Source organism: Cucumis melo, chromosome 9, assembly GCF_025177605.1.
Source record: "Cucumis melo cultivar AY chromosome 9, USDA_Cmelo_AY_1.0, whole genome shotgun sequence".
NCBI lineage: Eukaryota > Viridiplantae > Streptophyta > Magnoliopsida > Cucurbitales > Cucurbitaceae > Cucumis > Cucumis melo.
Genome location: NC_066865.1, coordinates 7,681,015 through 7,706,452, shown reverse-complemented (window position 1 = coordinate 7,706,452; position 25,438 = coordinate 7,681,015). Strand labels below are relative to the sequence as shown.

The following is a 25,438-nucleotide window of genomic DNA, read 5'->3' as shown; positions in this document are numbered from 1 at the left end:
CTATGACTTACCTATTCGATTCTCGATCTTGTCATTTTCTGCTCCTCTCTTCCGAATCAATTTTCTTAACCACTAGAGTTAGGGTTCTTTCTGTTTCAAGCAAGCTCATATTTCCCCAGCGCGGCTCATAATAATATCCAACTACCCTCTTTACACATGTTGCCTATGTCTCTACAATCAAACTAGCTAAAATAATGTTCAACTTCGCTTCCTCTGTTTGAGTTACTCCATTGCACATAATACTGAAATACACAACAAGTTTGATATCAAAGATAGATACAATATACATACAACAGAACAACCAATCGGTGACACAAGTTTACTTGTGATAGGCTTAATAAATGGATAAACACCCATCAGTATATAAAATAACTGAACTACACTCAATGCGCAGATTTACTGGTCGAAACAAAAATCCAACACATAAATGGAGGGAGACGGAAAAAATTACACTCAGCAAGAATTAAATTACACTCAAACAAGAATTATGCGTAAATTACACTCAGCAAAAATTAAACCTCCAAAGTGCAAACAAACATCCAAGAATTATGCCAATAAACGGAGGTTATAAGTTGTTGATCTATCAAAATTATTAGTTTTATCTTCACTAAGATGATGGTTCTAGTGTACTTACAACCTGTGTAAACTAAGTATTTATCTTCAACATTTACTGGTCGACACATAAACTAAAATCTATGGTTGGTTTTGAATTACAAACAAAAACATAAACATAAACATTTATATCGAAACATAAACATAAACATAAATATAAACAATGGAATATTTATCATTGATTTGAAACTAAAAGCTAAAAACTAAAATCTAAAATCTAAAGGGTTTGAAACTTACCAAAAATGGAAGAACGACGGCGAGGCGGTGAGGGAGATGGTGGCAAGGGCAAGACGACCGGTGCAGCAGACGTCTTCTCCTCTCCTCCTTCTTCTCCTCTCTTTCTCTTCGAAATTTTGGTTCTATCTTTTAGAGAACTAAAACAAAATATATAAGGAAACTCTCGACGTAGTTAGTTATTCGTAAGGAATAATTAGATATAGTCCTGACAAATCAATAATGGCGTTGAGAGTAGGTAAATCTTTCCTAATGCCATGCATGAAGCATTGGGGATCTTGCTTTGATACATAATTAATGTTTGAGTTTATCCCGACATCCCATGCAACCCGTCGGGAACTAATCTGTTTCTGATGCCATGCATGGACCATCGGAGATTTTGCTCTGACACATAATAAATATTTGAATTTATCCTGACGTCTCATGCAACTCGTCGAGAACTATATTTCTATTTTCGACGTCGATTGAGAATCGTCGAGACTGGCTTGTTTTCCCAACGTTCTTCATGACACGTCGGGAAAAGATGATGTTAAAATAATGTTTTTGTCATTTCTTGACGTATGTAACACGATGTGGGGACTAGCAATTTGTCTCGACATTCCATTTTCTAAGCCGATTTGAGCATCAGGAACCCTCTAATTTCTTGTAGTGACGTGTTGAACAACCCACTACAAACCCCAAGAAAAATCACGACTAAAAACACTACAAGAAATCGAGGTTTTTCTGACGCACAAAAAGGTGTCGAAAGAAATAACATTGGGACAGACGTCTTCCACTCGATGCCACTTTTCACACGTCGGGAAAACGCGAAAAAATTATTTTATTATTAGATTTTCTCGACACCGTGATAGAGTCGTCAAAAAATAAGACCACATTTTCGACATCTGGGTGTATGGCGTCGGGAATAATTACCTTATCTCGACGTCAGTCGAAAATTTTCAAACATTAATTATGTCAGATAGCGATTTCTGATGCCTTCTGCATGGCATCGCAAATGGCATAGAGAGTAAGAGGAGCTCCCGACGCCACTAGTGATTCGTTAGCAATGGCGTCGGGAGTAAGAGGAGCTCCTGATGTTTTTTGTGCTACGTCGGGAGTTCCATATAAAAAAGATATTTCAATTCTGTGAAACACAGAACCGAAACAAAAGAGAAAAAGGAAGAGGAGAGTTCGACCAGAGAAATGAAGAGAGGAGAAAATATCAGTCGTCGCTACCATTTTTCTTGTTGGAGTGAGCCTGTCGCGTGCCTCTCCCGCCATCTGCCACCACACATCCCTAAATGTTAGTTTAGGTTAGGTTAGTTTAAATAGTTTAGTTTTTTGTTTTGTAAAATTAGTTTTAGGATTTTAATGATGAATTAGTTTTAGGATATTGTTTAGGAATACATTTTGGTTTTTGAAGTTGGGATTTTGAATGTGGGTTGAAAGGGGGGATATTTGAGAAATTGATTTTGAGAATTAAAAATTTGAATGTGTGGGTTGAAATTGAAGAGGGAGAGTGGGGTTTATGTGAATATTTGAAGGGGATGGATTGAAAATTAGAGGGAAAGGGGGGTTGAGGATGAAATTTTGAAGGGGGAGATTGAATTGAAATTTTGAAAGGGGGTTGAATTGAAATTTTGAAGGGGTGGGGGGTTTCAATTGAAAATTTAAAGGATTAAGGTTGAAAATTTGAGGGGGGAACGAAGGCAAGTGATGGCTATTATTGTGTTAAAAATTCTGTAATTTGTGTTAAGATTCGTTTTGGCTATCCTACAGTTATGTAGCCTTTAGTTCAATTCTAGTAGTTTATTTCTTAATAATTTTGAATAACTTTATTGTTGATTTGGGATGGCTATCCTATAGTTATGGTAGCCTTTTTTGTTTTGAATTTGTTTGTATCTCTAAGGGTTTGAAGGGGTGGTAGTAGGATAGCTTGTAAGATAACGTTGTTGGAAGGGGTGGGTAGGATGGGAAGAATGAAGTTGTTTGTGGTTAATAATTAGGTTGTGCCGGCTATCCTGCACTTATGGTAGCCTCTGTAGTTTGAAGTGAGTTTTAGTGAATATTTTAAGAGATTATATATTCAGAGGAGTAAGTTTCGGATGTGAGAGTAGAGGAATATGTTTCTAATCAAACCTATTTATGTTTTAGAGACTTAAACAATGGACAAGGGTTGGATGAAACTTAGGAATAAGTTTTCCCTTGAGTATAGAGAGGAAGTGACCCAATTTTTAGAAGTTGCCAAGTTTCACGTTGATACCTACAGACGAATAAGGTGTCTATGCAAGAGATGTATGAACTTAAATTGGAACTCATTAGAGTGTGTGGAACAACATCTACTGACTATTGGAATATCCCCCTACTACATAGAATAGTTGTATCATGGAGAGTCATTAAGCTTTAGAGGTACAAAAAACTTTGAGAAATGAACTAGTAGTAACCTTTTTATGATGGAACTAGTAGTAGTCAGTTTGATGAATAAGATGATATGTTTGGTATGCTGAATGATTTACAAGCCCCGATTGAACAGGAAGAGGAAACGGAGGAAGGTCGTTTGGAGGATGAAATGCCGAGGAATATTTGGGTAGATATAGATAAATATACAACAAACATATTCCAAGACTTATTGAATGAAGCACGTAATGAGTTGTACCCCAGTTGTTCTGAATTTTCATCCTTGAATTTTTTAGTTAAGTTGATGCATGTGAAGGTTATAAATGGTTGGAGTAATAAGTCATTTGATATGTTGTTAAAACTCTTAAGAGCATCGTTTTCAATGTGTAGTAGTACTATCCCTAGTTCATTTTATGAAGCCAAACAAAAACTTCGTGCCTTGGGCTTGGGATACGAGACTATTCATACGTGCAAGTACGACTGTGTATTATATTGAAAAGAGTTTGCTGATTTACAACATTGTCCTACATGTGGCGAGGCTTGATATAAGGTTAATCATAATAGAGGAAAAAAATTATGCATAAGGTATTGCACCACTTTCCTTTAGTACCGAGATTACAACACTTGTTTGTTTCACAGGAAGGGTCCGCTGATGAGATGACACAGGGATAAACGTGTTGAAACAGAGGATGTGTTGAGACATCCAGTTGATGCAAGAGGATGGAAGCACTTTGATTCTGAATTTTCTGATTTTGCTTCTAATCCACGGAACGTGTGTTTGGGGTTGGCTTCAAATGGGTTTAACTCATTCGGTCAAATGAGTATCGTGTATAATATGTGGTCTGTTGTGTTACTTTTTTACAATTTGTCACCATGAAAATGCATGAAAGAGACAAATTTCTTCATGTCACTGCTCATACCCGATCCTAGATCTCCTGGTAGGGAAGTTAGTGTGTATCTCCAACCATTGATTGAGGAACTAAAAGATTTATGGACTTTTGGGGTGCATACGTATAACTCTCTTACAGGACAGTTTTTTCAGGACTCAAAACGCACGATTGTCATGTTTTATTACATCGACTACTACCTATTGGTATTCAAGCATTCTTAAAAAGTGTGTTCACTTCTATTATTGAACTATGTAATTTTTTTTGTGACTTGTGCACCAAAACGTTAAAAGAGTAAGTGATTTGGACAGATTGCAAGCATACATCATAATTATACTTTGTAAGTTGGAAAGAATATTTCCACATACCTTCTTTAGTGTTATGGTACACCTATATAGCTGTTCACTTACCATATGAAACCAAGGTAACTGGTCCAGTTTCTTATAGTTGGATGTATCCCATTGAAAGAAGTCTACGCACTTTAAAACAGTATGTTAGAGACCAAGCACGTCCTGAGGGGTCAATTGCATAAGCATATGTGATGAATGAATCGTTCACCTTTTTTTCGCGTTACTTAAGTGGTATAGAGACTCGATTCACAAGAGATGAGCGAAATGATGATACCATTCTAGAGGACGAGCTAATTGGTGAGTTTAGAATTTTCAAGCAAAAAGTACGACCTTTAGGTGCATCAAGTCTTCGTACTATATCGTAGGAAGAGAAACGCCTCTTCCATTGGTACATACTCAACAATGTAGACGAAATATCGAAGTATCGCAAATAGGCATTCTTTATCTTCGTAATTCTTAGGTGTAGTTGTTCAGTAGTTGTTATACATTATTGTTACACAAATTAAACTCATAATCATCCCTGTCAAGAAACATTTAAGGCTAATATGTCGACATGCTCAAAATGTTATGGGTTTGTATAAAAGACATCAACGGGGATTCCCTGAATGGTTTCGAGCACAAGTATATAGTAAGTTTTTGTGGGACATGTATGCACTAATGTATTTAAGCACGTGAATGTGTATAATCGTTGTCACATTGATTGCAGGTTATAGAACTACGTGAGTTTGAAAATCTATCTCACGATTTCTTCTCACTTGCAATAGGACCATCACTTAACGTTCATTGTTACAATGGATGCATCATGGGTGGGCTGAGATTTCACATGTCAGAACGTGATTCTCGGCACACTACACAAAATAGTGGACTGATGGTCATTGGTGAAAGCGATGCCAGTGGAAGTGGCAACAATAATTTCTACAATGTTCTGAACAAAGTTTTGCACGTTTAATATCCGTTGGGAAAAATGTCTGGCTATTTAAGTGTTGGTGATATAACACGAACATCAACAAAAGTCAAAGAACACATGTTGAACTAGGATACAAATCTCTCAACACGTCTCGTTTTTGGTTCCTCAAGGAACTTGTAATTCTTGCGACGCAAGTACATCAAGTTTTTTACCTAGATGACCTAAAAAATGGTAGTCATTGGACAGTTGTTCAAGTCGTCTAGAATAAGCGTATATGGGACGTGCCAGAAGTGGATGATGTTAACAATGAGCACCTGAATGTACTAGAAATCGTTGTCAACCATCGATTGGATGAGCACATCAAGGATGACACTCTGTGCAGGACTGACCTTGATCTCACAATCGTTGAGAGATCAGTTGTGTGTCATGTCACTGACGACTTCATCGACGATGTGGATGAACACTTGTCACATGCAAGCGAAACAAGCGATGACGATGAATGAAAGTGATTAACCACGTATCCACATATTTATGTAGTTTATATATTTCGATTTTAGTTGTGTGTTCGTATTTGTTTATTGAATGTTTGTTTTCTATGTCCACAGGCACTATGTCGTCACTCCCGTGCAATTTCAATGAGACAATGTCATGTTCCTTGGGTTTGTAGAGGATCTAGATAACCTTGCGGGAGAATTATTGTCGGTGGGCGACAATTTGGGTGAGTCTAATAATGGTATACATTTTAACTTATGATTATTTCAACTTTTTTCTAACATTATATATTCTTATAATTTATTGAGCAGGTACTTTTCAACCATCTGCGACTCCGACTCCTAGGAGACGTGCACAGCCTCGACTCTTAGAGTTGGAATGCTACGTTGCAACCAATGGGTGGATTTCAATGATGATGCCCCTGGTGCGGAGAAGCTTATTTCCACACACGTCGTTCGCTTCAATCAGGTGATAGACATGTGTGTGCGAAAGACATTTCCCGTCTGCTGCCTTAAATGGGCAGACATAGGTAAAGAATACATTAAGGTCGTCAAGATCAACCTCTAGGTAAATCCACTAAACATTTCTGTTTTCATTTGAAACATGTTTAAGTTAACCAAGCTAATGTGTTGTTTTTGTAATGTGTAGCAGTTTTTTGTGCTTAATTTCAATGATCAAGCATTGAATATGTTCGTTGAGCATCAGATGCTCAGCACCTTTAAAGAGTTTCAAGACAACTGTCACAAGCACTTCAAAAAGTACAGCAACTCCGAGGAGGCTCGTATTAACCCACCACACCTATTGTTGGGACGTGATGAGGACTGAAAACTACCTCTGTGACCATTACATGAGTCGTGCATTATAGTGAGCAACTAAACCATTTGTCATGGTTAATTATGATTTCAACTTTTAATTTGTATAAGAAATAAACAATATGATTGTTTTCATGCAATAGCATTCACAGACAAACAAGGTTGCTAGACAGAAGCAGTCTTACAATCATAGTAGCGGGTCAAAGTCGTTTCTACAACGACAGCACGAGCTCCCTGAGCAAAGAGGGAAGCCGATCGATTGTGTGGAGTTGTTCCAGCAAACACACATTCAAGACGAGACGTTCATGTCACAGGCTGCGGAGGATGCGCATGTAAGTTATCCAAGCAACACTTCTGCTATTATTTGTCCTCTTTAATATATAATATATTTTTTAGTTACTAAGATAGTTTCTAAATTTGTTGCAGAATCAAATGCCAGAACTCTAGTCTCAACCTACCCCAAAGGGTACTCAACCACTCTCTGGGGACGAGATATGCGAGACAGTGTTGGGTAGACGACCGGGCTACTCAAAAGACCTTGGTTGGGGATCCAAGCCTAAGGCTCGCAAGACGACCAGTGTGAGCAGTTCCACGACCTCATGTTCGCAATCCACAGTAGAGCTCCAATTACAGGCTAAGCTTGATCAAGCTATGCAACAGATTGAAGAACAAACAAGAAATCACGATGCGTTAGTTTCAAAAGTGGAACGAATGCGAAAGCTCATAGAAGACATGACTCGGGTACAGCAAGGGCCACCACATGATCCCTAGCTTTGCGGTACGTATATATATTTCCATTATTCTTAAGTTCTTGAAATGACAGTATACAGTGATGATATGCATATATATGTACTAAACTTAACCACTTTTGTATCATTGTAGGATCTGTGGTGTAGAATGGCGTATGAGGCTCGTTAGAAGACGTACGTTATGAAGTACGAATTTTTTTGTGCTTTTTTTAATGAGGAATATTTTTTGTTTATATTATGAACATTGTTATATTTTTTAAACTTCTTTTTATTGTGAACATTTAATTTTTTGTTCAATTTGTGTTTGTATTTCATAATTTACTAATTTATTTCAAATTTTCTTTAATCAAATGGAAAACGAATGTGAATATTTTAGAAAATAAATCTTACATGAAAAAAATAAAAAGTTAAATATTTAAAATATTTTTCGACGCAGTACATACATCGGGAATATGGTGCAAATGTCATGTCGGGGATGGTTATTACTGACACATGGATGACGTTGAATATATAAACGTCGGGAGTCGTTATTTTTTATGCATAGCTGACTTCAGAACCATGGACGTCGGAGATGACTTGTTGCCGATGCATCGAAGACGTCGGTAAAGATGACATTGGGAGAATACTATTCCTGATGCCTTGTTGGTGACACATCAGGAATCTGTCTTCTGACATGTTTCTTTCGATGGTCGTCCCGACGTTCCTTTTGCATCAAGAATTTGGTTCCCGATGTCTTTACCACTTTCGTCGACATATTTATGCATTGAGAGTCTCTCCACTTCATATAGTGAAAACAAAACACCCATGGCAAAACACACTGCGAAACTCGCCGAATATGTTGCTCGACTCTTCTATCCTCCTGCCTACGGCTAAACCCGTGAAAGTCGACTAAATCCAGCTCCAACAAATGCCAGAATGTCAGTACCCGTCAAAAACCCACAACCAATATCGAACGCCGTCAAACACTGCTTGAAAAAATCTGTCGTCACTTACGTCAAAACTCCGACATCTTCCCTCCATCAGCCACATTTTTCTTCTCTCTTGTTTGCAAGAAAAACTTTCTCCCTCTCACTGTGTTTGTCTCTTGCGTCGGCTGCCTCCTCTCTCTCAATCTCCTTCTTTTCTTTTCTCAAATAAAACCTAAAAGAAGAAGATTCAAATAATTGCAAAAATGCCATTGAGGCATAATTACAATTCTATATAAATTCAAATTGTCATTAAAAATATATATTATGTATTATTTAATAAATTGTTTAAAATATAAAAAAAAAACGAAAAATCTTGTATTTATATTTGGCATTATTTTAGGGGAGGATCTAAAATTTAAATTTAAATTGTTATTAAAAATATATCTTATATATTATTTAACGAACTGTTTAAAATATAACGAAGCTGAAAATCTTGTATATATATTTTCAATTATTATAGGGGAGGTTGCTGCAATTTTGTACAGCAACAAAATAGCAAATTTAGTTAAGATTTACCAAATTTGAATGTTGTTTGCAAAATACATTGTCTTCGTGCTATTTCCAATATCATGTCTCATATTTTTTAGCTATTCAAATACACTGTCTATGAAATATATGGATTATCCTATACCCAGGGGAATGATACTACATATTGATGACCAATTTTTTTACCTTTTTGTGTGTGTCCCAAATCTGTTGTTTATAACATCATTCATACTCAACATATACTATGTTTCGAAAATCTTATTTCTATTGGTTATTATAAAGTTCGGTTAGTTAAACAACTGTAGTTATGATTCAATGACACTATTTAGGAGATCGTTTTTATTCTTGGTTTTGTACCAAATCCATCTTAATGTTAAGTTTTTTGGATTGGAAAAGCATATGATTATTGAGCAAATAAATATCAATATTTGAATATGTGGTCATGATATAGAACGAATAGTTTAACACATAATTTAAAAGCATAAATTACAATGTAATTATATCAGCAACATTTGCTATACATTCTGTTAAATAATATGGAAAAAATAATATTGTCATGTAGTATGTACAAATACAATGTAACTCTATAGTAAATCAATGTAAACAAACCTGACCGACTTATCTAGTAAATTGATTTTGTTAAATTAAGAAAATAAATAAATAAACAACAAAACAAATGGAACAAATTAAATATATTCAAATTTATACTTTCCTTATATTTTCCAAACAAATATTTTCAAGTAGGTTAATGAAATATATTTATTTACTAACCACTAAAATATTTTTAAGGAGCTCAATGAAATATTTTGGACTAAATCGAATTTATTAATTATTTGTTAATAAATAAATAAATTTGGAGATTATCAAAACAAATTAAGATTAATAAAATACTTTCCTATATCAAACTAAATGGTTGTTATGAAAAAATACCAAAACTAATAAAATTCCAATTTCAAATTCGCACACTTCTCTCAAGTTTGTTATAAAAAACCAATTGAAAAATTTTAAATTCAAATTCTTATTAAAATTTGTATTATGTATTATTTAATAAATTTTTTATAAATATTTTGGAATATAAGTTGTTAAATGAGGTCTTTTAAAAAATATAACAAAGAGGTAAGATATTTACATTGTATAAAACAATTTCGAAAACGAAAAAAACCCACAAACCCACAATGAAAAATACCAAAAATGTCTCATAAACCACGTCATCAACAACACACGTAATGTATTTGGTATACGATCGTTTAAATTTGGCTATTGTTTGGTACACGATTTTTAGATTTGATTGTTTAGATTTGGATGGCTATTGTTTGGTACACGATCGTTTATATTTAGTCGTTTAGATTTGGTCGTTTAGATTTGGATAGTATAATTTAAACAATTTATTTTTTCAATTCTCTGTACACGATCGTTTAATTTGGTTACATGATAGTTTAGATTTGATTACACAATCGTTTAAATTTGATCGTTTAAATTTGACCCAAATCTAAACGATTTTTTTTCAAGACTTAGTACACAATCGTTTAGATTTGGCTAAACGATTTTTTTCAACATTCTTTTGGTACATGATCGTATTTTACACAATCATTTATTTTTCAAGATTCTTTGGTACACGATCGTTTAGATTAAGTTAATCTAAACGATTTTTTTAGGATTCTTTGTATATGATCGTTTAGATTTGAGTTCCTAAATCTAATCGACATTTTTTTCAAGTCTTTTATATTTAGTATATAATCTTGAACAACAAAAAAAAGTTTGAAAAAAAAATTAGATCTTTTATATTTGATACACAATCTTGAACCAAATAATAGTTTAGAAAAAAAAGATGAGGAAAAGAGAAAGATAATGGAAAGAAAGAAAAATCAAATTGCATACGAATAGAAGAAGAAAGACCATAAAAGGGAAGGGAAAACCTAGAATATTTAAAAAATGGCTAAATTCATGGGCTTGGCTACACATACCGTAAATATTTTACCGGTTTGTTATATATTTATGAAAATTTTTCAGAACAATTTGACTTTTAAAATTTAAATTCAAATTGTTATCAAGAATTTATCTTGCCATTATTTTCGGGATATTATGTAAGATTTGAATTCAAATTGACGATTTTAGGGGATGATATAAAATCTAATTCAAATTGTTATTAAAAGTATGTATAAGGGAAACTTTCATAAATATAACAAACAAATAAAATATTTACAACCCGTGTAACAAAGCCCATCTAGTCAGCCATTTTTTAAATATTTTATGTTTGTTCTTCCCTTTTATCGTCTTTCTTCACCTCTTCGTCTGCGAATTTTATCGTCTTTCTTTCCATCGTCTTTCTTCTTTTCCTCTTTTTTTTTTTCAAACTGTTATTTGGTTCAAGATTGTGTACCAAATATAAAAGATCTATTCTTTTTAAACTTTTATTTGGTTGTTCACAAGATCGTGTACTAAATATAAATATAAAAGATTTGAAAAAAAACGTCGTTTAGATTTGACTATCCAAATCTAAACGACCGTGTACAAAAAATAGAAAAATTTAAAAGATTGTATATAAAGAATCTTGAAAAAAAATCATTTAGATTGAAGTAGCCAAATGTAAATGATCGTGTAAAAAAGGTAAACGATCATGTAAAAAAAACAAATCATCGTGTAGACAAATCTAAATGATCGTGTACCAAAAGAATTAAAAAATATCATTTAGCAAATCTAAATGATCGTGTACCAAATTTTGAAAAAAAAAATCGTTTAGATTTAGGTTCAAATCTAAACGATCATGTAACCAAATTTAAACGTAACCAAATTAAACGATCATGTACCAAACAATAGTCAAATCTAAACGATCGTGTACCAAATATATTACATGTGCATTGTTGACGGATATTTTTGGTATTTTCCGCGGTGGGCTTGTGGGTTTTTTTCGTTTTCGGAATTGTTCTATATAGTGTAAATATTTTTCCGCTTCATTATATTTTTGAAAAGATCCCTATGTATTACGTATTATTTATAAAGTTTTGATAAATATTATAAAATATAAATAACCCAAACCTATTGAATTTATATTTGCTATTATTTTAGGGGTATTATCTAAAATTTGAATTCATATTGTTATTAAAGATATATATTATGAATTATAAAAATAAATTGTTAATTAATTGATTTAAATCCTAAAAATCCAAAATTCTAGTAAAAATAACAGCCATATTTTTAGAGAATGGTGGTTCAATTTTCTCTAGCAAGAAAATATCATGTTTAGTTAAGATTTACCGAAACTGGATGTTGTTTACAAATACATTGTATTTGTGATTTATGGTATTCTGCCTCATTTTTTTTATCTATCCAAATACATTGTATCTATAAGAAATGAATTGTCCGATATAAAAGGGTATAATCGGGTATAAAAAAAAGTCAAAAAGTCTGCAACGAGTAGTTTTGCTATAAATCAAAAGATTTTCAAGATTTACTATTTTTCAGTTTGTTATTTACTATTTTGCTATTTTCACGGTTATCTCTTCATTCTTTCCGTTAACCCAAATTTCTGTCATAGGTTGAAATGGGTGTGGCTTTTGGACTTGAGCGGCTTTAAATACTCGATCGATCTAATTTGTAATTTTTAGGGCTTACATTATGATGACGCCGCAATCTGTGATTAGTCAGAAATTTCCCATTCAACCATTCATTTTGAGTTATTAAATTTATAAAATTATTTTTTTTATTTTTCACAAATTTTTAGTTTAAGAATTTGAGGGAATTTAAAAAGTTCCATTTTTTTTAAATAACCCAATAAAAAGGAATTTAAAGATTAATAATATTTACACTCTCAAAAGAGTTTAGAAAATTACTCAAATATTGATGTGAAAATAATTTCAAAATGAAAAATAAAAAGCTATAATTAATAATCATCTTTTATCTCAATTTCTATTATCTTTGTTTCTGCTATACTAAAAGTGGGAAATATGGAGAATCTTTAACCTACTTTATTTGCTCTCACTTTTAAATCTATGTTAATTATATCCTTTCTCTTAGTGGTTAGTTATTTAAATTTGTTCAAATCCACGAAAAAGCATATATTTTCATCAAAATACATTTTCACATAAAAACACACATCTTCACTGGAACACCCTCATTTCATTTTCCTTTTTTTCTTTAATTTTGGATCCTTAGAGTGAGGGTTATTATTTAATTTTTCTCAACTTTATTGTTACTTGGTGTGCAGTATAGGTGATCTCGACGATCTCTCACAAAAAGTACGAGTAGATGCATGTTATATGTTTTTTGTTGATTCCTTTTATTTGCACCGTAGGGTAATTCTATAATTACTGAAATTAACTAATTATTTTGTTTATTATTATGTTATTTATATACTGCATGTTTGATATTTGTGTTCTTCGTTGGTTGCTGGTAGGTTCATTTATCGATTTTCACTTCATTTCTTTACTTTTATTTTTGGTTTCTTAAAGTACCCATTATTGATATTGTTTTTCTTCTTATCTTCGTTATCGTTGGGTGTTTCAATGCAAGGTGTTTCAAAGATTGTTGCCAAAAAGTGAGTGTACCTTACATTTGATTCGATGAATAAATGTTCATGGTAAATTTTTTTAATTCCATCTTGGTAACCTGTAAAAATATAAGTTATTGTTTTTCTTTGTTCCAGATAATTAAAAAAAACTAGTAGGAAACATATCAAATATACTTAGAAATTATACATTGTGTTTACTATACATTCATATGTTTACAATGCGTTAGACTTTTGGGAAACTATGACTTCTAACACTACAAGAATTTAGGTTTCTGTCGATAGATTTTTCTGGCAACGCAAAAAAAAAAAAAAAAAAAAAAAAAGTGGACAAAGATATGATGTGTCGAAGTAGTTTTCATTGTGGAGACAAATCTTAGTTTTTGCCGACAAAAATATGTACGTGGGCAAAAGTTGTGTATTGTGTGGACATATTATCATTTTTGCTGACGAAAATATACGCGTGGACAAAAAATTGTGTGGTTTTAAAGAAAATTTTTAAGTTGAATTTCTACCGACGTTTATTTTAGTTTATGACCATGAATCGTGTGTGGACAAATATTTTAAATATTTGTCGACGTAATTTTCATGGCAAAAACCTTACATTTTTTGCCGATGCAAGATTTAGATATATGGCAACGCAAATAATGTAGACATAAGTTTTATAAAAAAAAATCCCTAATTTATTTAGTTTTCCCCATTTTTTACTTTTTCCCTCCCTTTCTCCCACACAACATTTCCCTCCCTCAATTTCTTTTCACGCAAAATCCTTCCTCCCCTCAATTTCTTTTCACGCAAAACCCTCCCCCAACGCAAGCAAACACTCCTCGTCGCACGCAACTATCCTCCCCCTCCACTTGCAGCCGGACACTCCTCGTTGCACGCAAAAAACGAACGCTCCTTACCGTCGAATTGCAACTGGTAGTTCCTTGCCGCCGAATCGCAGCCGAACGCTCCTTGTCGCCTAATCGTAGAAGCTCGCCCACTTCTCGCCGAGGGTGAAATGGAAACCATAAAATTACCCACAATTCATCTTAACTTAAGCAAAGTACTTTAAAATTTCATTAGTAGAATATAAAATATAGTCTAATAACTCTTTTAAACATGATTGGCCGAACAGTAGTAAGCTCAACACTCAGAGATGCATAATTTGTACTTGGAAGAGGGAAAACATTTTGAAGAGTAAGTCAAAAGATTTAGTGAGTGACGGTATAAACCATGTTTTCATAAACAATTTAGCATAGAACCTTGGCTTAAGAATCATTTAGCAATAAAAATCGTTTCATAACATGGTACTTGGAAACATTGAAACTTTAAATAACATTGCTTAGAGCTTTTATGAGACATGATCCATAGCCATATGCAGTATTAAACCTCTTTGTCCTAAGATGGAACAACTGATAGGATACAACTCTCACAATTATCCTCCTCCTTTAAGGTATAATAAAATATACACTTTCTGATGGTCCATAGTTAAAAATAGGCTCGTCAACCCTACCATCAGTATGGAGTTAACCACATCTGCATAATAGGTCTTATGGAATATTCAGGCTAGGATAAAACATAGTTGAAAACTTTGAAACATACTTTTGATTTCACAACACATAGCCATAACATTCAGTTGAACATGCACATGGTCTTTGGAATTCAACTCGTAAATATTTGAACATTCAACTTTAGCAAATTCAATAGCAATTAGTAAACTTAAAAAAATTTCTTGAAACATGCTTTGAGCAATAACGTATAAATCGTGCTTTAAGAAACCATTATAGAAATCATTTTATCACTCACAACACTTGGTTGATCCTTGACTTAAAATTTCTTCCAAATTCTCCTTAACTGAAAATTTCATATTTAAGTTTTAGTTAATCTCTTAACCAAGGGAAATATCCAAAAATTAATTTAAAAAAAACTCCAAAATAGCCTAAAAATGCCCTAAAAGAACACATTCAGGCATGCTGGCAAGCAATAGCACAACGTCATGGGCCTAGCGCGTGCATAGGGCTTGGGAGAGCCTTGCCGCATGCTAACCTCATGATGAGGTGTCGTGCGCGTCCTATCCGTGTGCCTTGCACGTCGGTTGCTTTGCGCATAGTTGTGTCGCGCGCCTCTTGGCCGCAAGCTCAGCACAAGCCTAACATGCGCCACTAACCTCCTAAAACTCAAATCTCAAGCCCAACTCGCCTTGCCTTGCTTGACGCTCGACCACTGTCTAGAAACTGATTTTCTTCCAAAAACTTAACTTCACTTTAAAAAAACCATAACTAAAAATCCATCACTCTTTTTAAGAAACTTTTCCTCTACAGAGTTGCATGAAATTGTCTTAACTTGCTTACCTCAAAATTTCACCTCAAAACTCGAAAGGAAAAACTTGTCGCTATATAATACTTTTTGACATTTTATAATTGTTGTCAATACATATAACGCCGCAGAAAATGCCCAATTTTGAGTCAATAGATGATGATAATTATATGTCAAAATATACTTGGCAATGACATTTTTTATTGTCAATAATTATTCATTTTCGACACTTATATTTTGTCATGAGAAGACCAACTATTACATTTTTGTACAACTATCATTGATAATCCTACTTTACTGGGAATACAATGATTGCAAGTAAATGTCATGAGTTGTAAATCTGACAAATTTTAAATGTCATGGTAGCTCATTTTTCGTGTAGTGGTCAATCAGTATACCTTTATCGTTGATAGACTCTTATGGTATATCAATAATAGACCGATATTTGCAATATGGTCTATCGGTGATAGACTTTTATCATTGTAGACTTTAATAGATTTACTTTTAACAGATTACTATATATGTTAATATTTTAAATCTAATTGTTATAATAACTAACGGTCCCTAAGAGAAATGTGAGAGTAGCTATATGAAGAAAAATATCTATATAATTTGTTTTAAGTTCGTTTTTTTTAGCTTAAAAAAACTTCAAACAAATTGATCGTCATATTAATGGTTAGGAGTATTTTTTAAATTTTATTTAAAATTTTTAAAGTTAATTTTCTCGTAAGAAAGTAATGGATTTAGTTCAAATAATAACAACGAATGTATTTTTTTTTCAACTTTATTAAGTTAAAAGGTTTTTGAAAGTTTAGAACTATTTTTTAAATAAAACCTTAACAGTTTATATCCAAAATTGACGGTAAATATATTTTGAACGTATTTTGGAAGTTTAATGGAAAGTTTTGAAAGTTAGGAATAAATTCTAAAATTTAGGTACATTTTTTATAATTTAGCCATTTTTTTTTTCAAAAATACTTCAACTACATTTAATCCCCTCCAACACATCTAATTCAACCATAAAGGTGAGTTAACACTAACCCATTCTAACCGGACCGCTTACAGACCATCAATTAGGGGCCCATCTGCTAAAAGACTAATGCCCCCTTCTTTGGGTGAATTTGCAACTACTCAAAACACATGAGCACCATGATCATTCACAATCCACCCCAACAACTCCTTTGCCATCCTTAAAGGTTTAGGTTGCATCCATATTATTGAACTTTCAAAAACTAATATGTAGGGGAGCCTAAAGAGATTGAAGAGGCTCAAATGAGATAGGGAAGGTGGAGAAACCTCACAAGAATTCCCCTTGACCTAGTTGACTGCAACAAGTGCTTTTGAATTGAAATTTTGAGAGTATTAACCTTGAAAGATCTTTGATTAAGCAAATCTTGTTTTGATGGTTCTACAAGTTCTATTCTATTGGATGATCAACATACAATCCAACCCTTTCATCCAAACATGAAGCTTGCCATAAATTTTAATAATCTAGCTAAGACAACAACTCCCGTTAAAACCAAATAACCAATACATGAGATGGTGAAGATAAACTCCAAATCTTTCAAGAGAATTTACACTTCCATGTAACGTTTGACTTGTAAAATAGACTTTTCGTGAGATCTACAAAGAGAATAAAGCGAGTCATAGGTAATGCCTTTAAGAGTATAAATCGTAGAGAATTGATTAGAATAAGATAATTAAAACTTTCAAAAATAGAGTTTAATTTTTGGTCTAAACCTTGACCCCCACATGATCTTTCAAGGCTTAGAAGACTATAGAAGTAGGCAAAGATTGTAGAAACACTTGACTCAACTTAATGCCCAAAATCATACACGCTTTTTCATCTTTGACCTCAAACCTATTGGAATGTTAAGAATATCAATCACATCCTCAGGAAGGAAAAGCTCAAATAGATTTATCCCAAGTTTTGGAAGAAAAAAGTTACTATTATTTTTTTGAAAAAAAATTGTTCCGAAGGTGTGGCACTACTAGAATCCAATGAAACTTCACCTACAATCACACCCGCGGGTGAGGGAATTAAAACTCCTACACTACAAAGCTCAACAATAAAACGGAATACTGCCTCAGGCTGGTCCATTGAATCAATTTTCTATTTATTTGTTTTAATACTGAAAATTCTTTTCCTTTGCCTTTTCATTAAAGAGAGAGAGAGAGAGAAAAAAAAAAAAAAAAAAAAAACAAGCGTATTAGGGACAACGACGCCGAATATTATGAAAACAAAAGTCTTTTTCCTTTGTGTTTCTGAGCTCTTTACGGTTCTCACCCCAACGGAATTTGCATAATTTTTCCGTTACAATTTGTATATATACATCCCAACTTCCCCTTCTTCATTCCCTCATCCAAGTTCAATTTCCATCCCATCTTCATCCACCCCCACACCCCACGTCTTCCCTTTTTCTTCTTCACCTGAATACTCTCGCGGTGTCTCCGGCTGTCTTTTCTCAATTGGATGGGGATGACCATGCTGTCTGAAAGAGAATGAGGGATACTAAATCCCGATCATGTCCATCTCTTCTTCCTCCGACTGCTTCTTCGACTCTCACTTACTCTGTGATGAAGACTCCTCCGGTATTTTGTCCGGAGACTTGCTGGAGTACTCCTCTGACCTTGAATCGGCGGCCAGCAGTGAGGACTCTATCGCCAGTTTCATAGAGGACGAGAGGCACTTTGTTCCTGGAATTGATTACTTATCGCGCTTTCAGTCTCAATCGCTCGATTCCTCCGCAAGAGCCGATTCTGTTGCATGGATTCTCAAGGTATTCCATTCGATTCCTATTCTCCTCTCTTCACCAACCCGATTAATTTCTATTTCTATTCGTTTGTTTTACCTTTACCCCTCGAAGAATCGTCGGCGATTCTCGAGTTGTAGATCTAGGTTTATCTTCTTTAAGCAGAATTCAACGATTAAATGTAATCTAGCGATTTCGATTCCGATTCCACGAAGGCATCTGATTCTCCTTAATCCTCAATGAATTAATCATCTCTCTTGTGAAATACTGTATTTAATTTCTGGAAAGTGTAACGAATGAATTTTTATTGTTTGTTGTTGTTTCAGTGAAGACGATGAATAGTACTGATATATTGTACTGTGTTTGTTGTTTCAGGTTCAAGCATATTACGGTTTTCAACCACTCACTGCATACCTTTCCGTCAACTACTTGGATCGATTCCTTTATTCTCGCCGCTTGCCGGTAAAAGTCACTTTTACTTTATTGAAAATCACATCGTCAAATCTCGTCATGATTATGCTCTTCCTGTAAAGTTTTTTGATATTACCCCCGAGATTGGACATCACTTTGATCGTGATAATGAGTTAATTTTGCTTTCTCTTTGAACTGTTCTGAACTTTGAGTCCTGAGAAATTTGTTCATAATTGGTTCCGAAGTGTTTATGATGAACGGTTGTTATTGAAATGTTGTTTATCAGGAAACAAATGGGTGGCCATTGCAGCTTCTTTCAGTGGCTTGTTTATCACTTGCAGCTAAAATGGAGGAACCCATTGTTCCTTCATTCGTGGATCTGCAGGTATTAATTTAGCTTTTGATTTTCAGTATTAATTTGAAGTTTGGAGAATAAATTTAATTTAAATGGAATATTGATGATGAGATCATATATAGATTGAAGGAGCAAAATATATATTTGAACCTAGAACAATACGTAGGATGGAGCTACTTGTGCTGACAACTTTGAATTGGCGGCTCCGATCCGTTACACCATTCAGCTTTATCGGATTCTTCTCTTACAAAGTTGATCCCACAGGAACATTTTCCAGTTTTCTCAACTCACGCTCCACGGAAATTATTCTCTCCAATATTCGAGGTCATTGATTAATTAATTAATCTAATAAATCTACCTTTATATTGTCAATTATTAGCTTGGGTTAGGAATGGCCACATTTAATTTTAAGTACTCAATTCATAATTTAGGCTTTAATAATGGTGGATTATTATTATTATGAACAGACGCTACTTTTCTTGAGTACTGGCCTTCCTGCATTGCTGCCGCTGCTTTACTTTGTGCGGCAAATGAAATTCCCAATTTGACCCTCTTGAATCCTGAACATGCCCAGTCTTGGTGCAATGGACTCAGCAAAGTGAGTCTCTCTCTCTCTCTCTCTCTCTCTCTAAATTTGTAATTAAATCATTCAACTAGATCACTATTTTATATTTGATAATATTTTTGTTTCTTGTTTCCTGGTTTTTATAGGATAAAATAGTTGGGTGCTATCGGTTGATGCAACCGTTGACATTGGAGAGTCGTCGGAGGAAAGCACCGAAAGTGATACCGCAGCTCCGAGTGAGAGTCCGAGCTGGGTTGAGATACAGTGACTCGTCATCCTCTTCGTCCTCATCAAGGTTACCTTTTAAAAGGAGGAAGTTAAATAATTGCGTGTGGGTAGAAGATGACAAAGAAAATTCCAAGTTTAGAGCAGACGAATAATAATAAATATAAAAAGAGAGGAAAAAAAAGGGTTTTGGGTTTTGATGGGGTTTCTTTGCGGTGGTGGTCCAAACTACTTATCTTCAAAAAAAGAAAAAGAACCTTAAATTTTACATAATATATATAATTTCAGAGAGAGAGAGAGAGAAAAGGATGAAGGGAAATGTATCAAGAGTTTTTTTTTCTTCTTTTTGGGTAATTTCCAAAACCCACTACAGATTAAAAAAAGAAGAGAGAGAGAAATAGAAAATAAAGAGAGGAAATTCTCGGTTGGGTTTTGCAGATTCCCAAGGAAACAAGGAGAGGTTTGGTTGTTGTTTTGTTGTAGATATTATTTTGGTGTGAGAAAAAAAAATAAAATACAAAGAAAGAAAGAAAGAAAGGAAGGAAGAAAAGATTAATACATATTTATATTTGTTTTGTTTGAAGAAAAAAAGAAAAGGAAAGAAAAAGAAAAAAAAGGAGTGAAGTGGTGGTGGGGGGGTTGAATTCAGAGCCAGCATTTATTAATGATTTGAAAGAATATAGAGGGTGTGGGTTCCAGTCTCAGTGATGGTGGTGATAAAGAGAAAAAGGAAAGTAGGTAGTTTTTGCAGAGAATTGTTTTGTTTTGTTTTGTGATTCAGCAGAGTGAAAAAAGAAAATAATAATATTAAAAAATAAATTCAAAGGAATGGAAGGAGATGAAGATATCAATCATCTTTCATCTATTACTTTGTTGAGTTAGAATTAAATACTGTGGCGCACGTGCGAATGAAGCGTGTGTCTAAGTTATTGTATTTTATTTTTTTTTTCTTTTTGGCGGGAACTGAGTATTTGTGTTTTATTCAGTTGGGCTTTCAATGTCAATGTTTTTGGCCTAATTATATATAAAATATATAATGAGGAATTTGTTTAATTCATACTTTTGTATGATTCATACGGAAAAGGGTGTTATTATTTTTTATACTTTTGTTTTATAATTAAATAAAAAAGAAATATAAAAATGGTGGGATGGTTGGATTGGTGTTTTAGTTGTGAGTGAAGAAAGTGAAAGAAGCACGATAAGATTTTAGTTTCCATGTCTGCTGCATTGCACGTGATTCTCAGCTGATTGTTTTTGTTCTCTTCTGCTCTCTTTTTAGTTTTTCTTACCTCTCTCTCTCTCTCTCTCTCTCTCTCTCTCTTTTTCATCTTTCATTTTGGTCATTTACCTTTTTTCTTAAAGAAAAAAAAATAGAAAAAGAAATACCAGCTCCGAAGCCTGTAACTTGTAACAACCATTTTGTTCTTTTGTTTTTTTAAAAATTAAGCTTAAGTTAGTTTCTCTCTCTATATATATAGATACCTAGTTTCGAATAGTAAAAAAAGGTTTTGAAATTGTTTTTTGTTTTTAAATTTTGGCTATATGTTTATTTTTAAAAGAAAAATTACAGTAAGAATGGTAAGAAAAAAGACTTTTCAACTGTTGAAAAAATAATTATAAAACTCATCTCTTGCTCATGCTAACAAATGCAGTTTAATATTTTTTTTTTGACAAGGGTTACATTATGTCATGATGGATGCTTATTTTTGTTAATATTTGATACTCCCTTTTTACTATCAAATTTCAAAAATAAAGTCAACTTTTAATAAGTAGTATTTAAGAACTTGATATTTATTTTTAAACTTTGATGAAAAATTGTACAAAACTGAGAATAAATAAGCACAAATTGAAGATCCGATTATCATCTTTGAAGCTTTTTAACTTGTAAAATTAATAACTCATTAACTAAGTTTATTAGTTAATTTCATAACTGAATTGCTTTGAGTTAATTATTGGTTATCTGTTACGTACTAATTTTAAAATTAATTAATATATTTTAATTCAATCTGATAATTAAAATTTTCCAACTTCTCCAGCTTTGTCATAAGAAAAAGTATATGTGAGATGTAGGTCGCTTATGCACACTTGAGCTATTGAAACTATCTTTAAATGGACAGTATTTTGACGAAATTGTTTACTTCTATGGTGTTATACTATCAATTTTCTTTGAACTTTTTCTAACTCAATGCTACATTATCATTTTGTAGATTTTTTTTAGAGTGCAGGAGGAAAATGAGAAATCGTATAAGATGACAAAAATATTTAGAAAAAAAACTCATATCACATCCTTTTTAAATATTGCGAATATGACAAATATAATGGTCATCAGATGGTTATTGGAGGGCTATCAAAGGGTTATCCGAGGGCTATCAAGAGATTATCGAAGACTATCAAAGGGTTATACGTTTTTAAATTTGCTACTTTTGTAATTTAGAAAATGAAGTGATATTGACTCTATTTTATAAAATTTTTTGCTATTTTTGTAAAAGTCCTAGGTAAAATCAAGATAAAAACTCTAAAATTGTATTATTTTTAAAGTTTAATGATCAAAATAGATATACTGTTCCTAAAGGTCAAAAATATATTTGATTATGTTCTCTTTTTTTTAGTTTCTTTTTAGTTATTCATATTTCTCATTTTTCTTGAGAAACACATTTGTTTTATAATTTATTAGCAATTTTGTTTTAATTTTTAAAATTCTTTTTTAAAAAGGCCAAGTTAAAGAAACTACACAAAGTGTTTATTCAAATTTACGTTATTCAAGTACTTTATTACTTTTTTTTTTTTTGAAATTTCAAATAAATAAATAAATAACTTTGATCAAATTAATTAACGTAAAAATAAAATAGGTAAAACCTCGTTTTAGTTGTTTCATTTTGGTCTTTATATTTTTAATAAAACTTAAATATGCTAAAACCAAGCTAGTTTGAGTTATTAGAATCAGTCTAGTAAAAAAAAGAAAAAGTTGATTTTTACTTTTAAGACAATGGAATATGAATTTTGGTGCGGTAAAGTGAAAAAAACTATAAGGAAAGTTTTAAAAGAGTTTATGGGGGCAAAGAGCAGGGGGAGAGGAAGGGACATAAAACTATTATTAATATTGGAGTTGTATGTCCCACACAACACCAACCAATGGCCACACTTTTCCTTTAAATCTATTTATAGGCAGGCCGCTGATGTGCCATACTCTCCCCTGCTTCTATTCCCACTCCAATCCATTTCAAATCTTTATTAATATATATATATATATATATATATATATATATATATATATCACTAACGTTGAGTTCTTTTAAAATAATACAATAAAGCGACAAAATAATTACAATACATAAAACAATTTCAAAAATATAAAAGATCTATATGTTCATAATGAAAAATACAAAAAAAATGCTTCATGATTAATTGACACCCAATATGCTCAATATACTTAGTAAACAATCATTTAGACTTGATCATTATTTACTACACGATCGTTTATATTTAATCGTTGAAATTTGGGTATTTAAATTTAAACAATTTCTTTTCAAGATGATTTTTTTCAAGATTCTTTAGTATATGATTGTTTAGACTTGGTCATTCTTTGCTACCCAATCGTTTATATTTAATCGTTAAAATTTGGGTATCCAAATCTAAACCATTTTTTTTCAGTATTTTTTGGTACACGATCCTTTAAATTTGGATAGTTAAATTTAAATGATTTTCCTCAAAACTTTTTGGTACACGATCATTTATATTCGGTATAAGAGTTTTTTGATACACAATCGTTTAGATTTAGTACACAATCGTTTATATTTAGTACAATATTGTTTAAATTTGAGTAGTCAAATCTCAACGATTTTTTTAAAGATTTTTTGGTACACGATCGTTTAGATTTGGTACACGATCGTTTATATTTGATCATTTAAAATTGGCTACCTAAATCTAAATGATTTTTTTTAAAAGATTCTTTTGATAACGATGGTTTAAATTTGACTATTTTTTGTACTTGTTTAGATTTGGTTACCAAATATTCCAACGATTTTTTTATGATCTTTTATATTTGGCGCACGATCTTAAACAACCAAATAACAGTTTGAAAAAAATAATAAATATTTTATATTTGGTACACGATCTTGAACCAAATAACAATTTGAAAAAAATAAAAGAAAAATTGCAAAAGAAGAGAAAAAGACAATGGAAAGGAAAAGAAAAATTGCAGAAGAAAGAAAGATGGAAAGGAAGGGCAAATGGAAATATTTAAAAAAATTGCAGGAAAAGAAGAGAAAAAGACGATGAAAAGAAAAAAAAAATCATAGAGAGGAAGGGAAGAAAGACGATAAAAAAGAAGAACAAACCTGAATATTTAAAAAAATGAAAAGCTTTTTAAACTTTTTCATTCAGTTACACATACCATCAATATTTTGCAAGTTTGTTATATTTATGAAAATTAACCTTTCATAAATGTATTTAAATGAAACACAATAGAGAGTTTAAATTGATATAAATTGTAAAAGTCCAAGACTTAAATAGATAGATTTGTAAAAGTTTATGGATATTATTAATTTAAAGTTTAAATTGATACGGTTTTGAGACTTTTCGTTTTAACTCTTTTTTATGTTAAATAACTTAATTTTACTTAAAGGCACCATTTTTCACATCTATAAGAGATTAACTAAAGAATGTAAGCGTGATGTATAATTAAAGTGGAGTATGTACCTTATTGTGAGTGACACTATGAATATTACTCACTTTGTAATTATTACAATTTGATCTAAATTAATCATGTGGAGACATGTGAGTGTGATTTATGAATTTTACATCATTGAGAGCTCATCAATTGCATCATAATTATATTTATGAATTCAACTAAGCATAACATATAAAAATGCAACTCATGGTGTAGAGCGAACTGACATATGATCCTCCTATAACTAAAAAATCAAAATTGATTAGCTAGAAAGTTTAATTAATTAATTTTATATCATTATAACTTAAAATCTATACATCCATCAAATTAATTTGCTAGCTAACATGAACAGTTGGTGATTAACTTAATTGGAAGAAAATTTGAAACATGTAAAACGATATTTAACATATTTGATATATTAATTGAGGGTTAAATATTTATTGTATTTGATACATTCCATGTATATAAAAAAGAATTAACGTAGATACATCAAACAAAATTATATATAGAAAACATTTACCAAATATTGCATAAACTTATTAAACTCTTTATATTTTATTAGAGATTTTTTTTTGCTATATTTTATAAATAATTTTAATATTTTATTATTTATAACAATTTCTATTATTGATATATAATATTATTTTAATATTAAATATTAAAATATATAAATTGAGATTTCTAGATGGTTGCTACAAATAAGATGTTAATGTGTTGAGTTGTATGATGCCTTCCTATAGAGAAAAGTGTTTTCTCCGAAAAAAAAGACTCATCATTCACCC

General features: G+C 32.2%; 1 protein-coding gene across 1 annotated transcript; it reads left to right on the top strand.

Annotated features, from left to right (window-relative positions):
• Positions 1-17,779: 17,779 nt before the first annotated feature.
• Positions 17,780-21,042, top strand: LOC103503316 (cyclin-D1-1-like). Its single transcript, XM_008467465.3, has 6 exons — positions 17,780-18,458; positions 18,807-18,893; positions 19,129-19,227; positions 19,320-19,521; positions 19,665-19,795; positions 19,909-21,042. Exons 1-6 carry the CDS (start codon positions 18,204-18,206, stop codon positions 20,140-20,142), a joined length of 1,008 nt encoding a protein of 335 aa, XP_008465687.2. The 5' UTR covers positions 17,780-18,203; the 3' UTR covers positions 20,143-21,042.
• The last annotated feature ends 4,396 nt before the right edge of the window (positions 21,043-25,438 follow it).

Bases quoted from the DNA above. Each gene is read 5' to 3' on its own strand.
- LOC103503316 (XM_008467465.3), top strand. From the start codon at position 18,204: ATGTCCATCTCTTCTTCCTCCGACTGCTTCTTCGACTCTCACTTACTC. The intron at 19,228-19,319 runs GTATTAATTTAG...GATCATATATAG, and splicing joins CTTCATTCGTGGATCTGCAG to ATTGAAGGAGCAAAATATAT. The intron at 19,522-19,664 runs GTCATTGATTAA...TATTATGAACAG, and splicing joins TATTCTCTCCAATATTCGAG to ACGCTACTTTTCTTGAGTAC.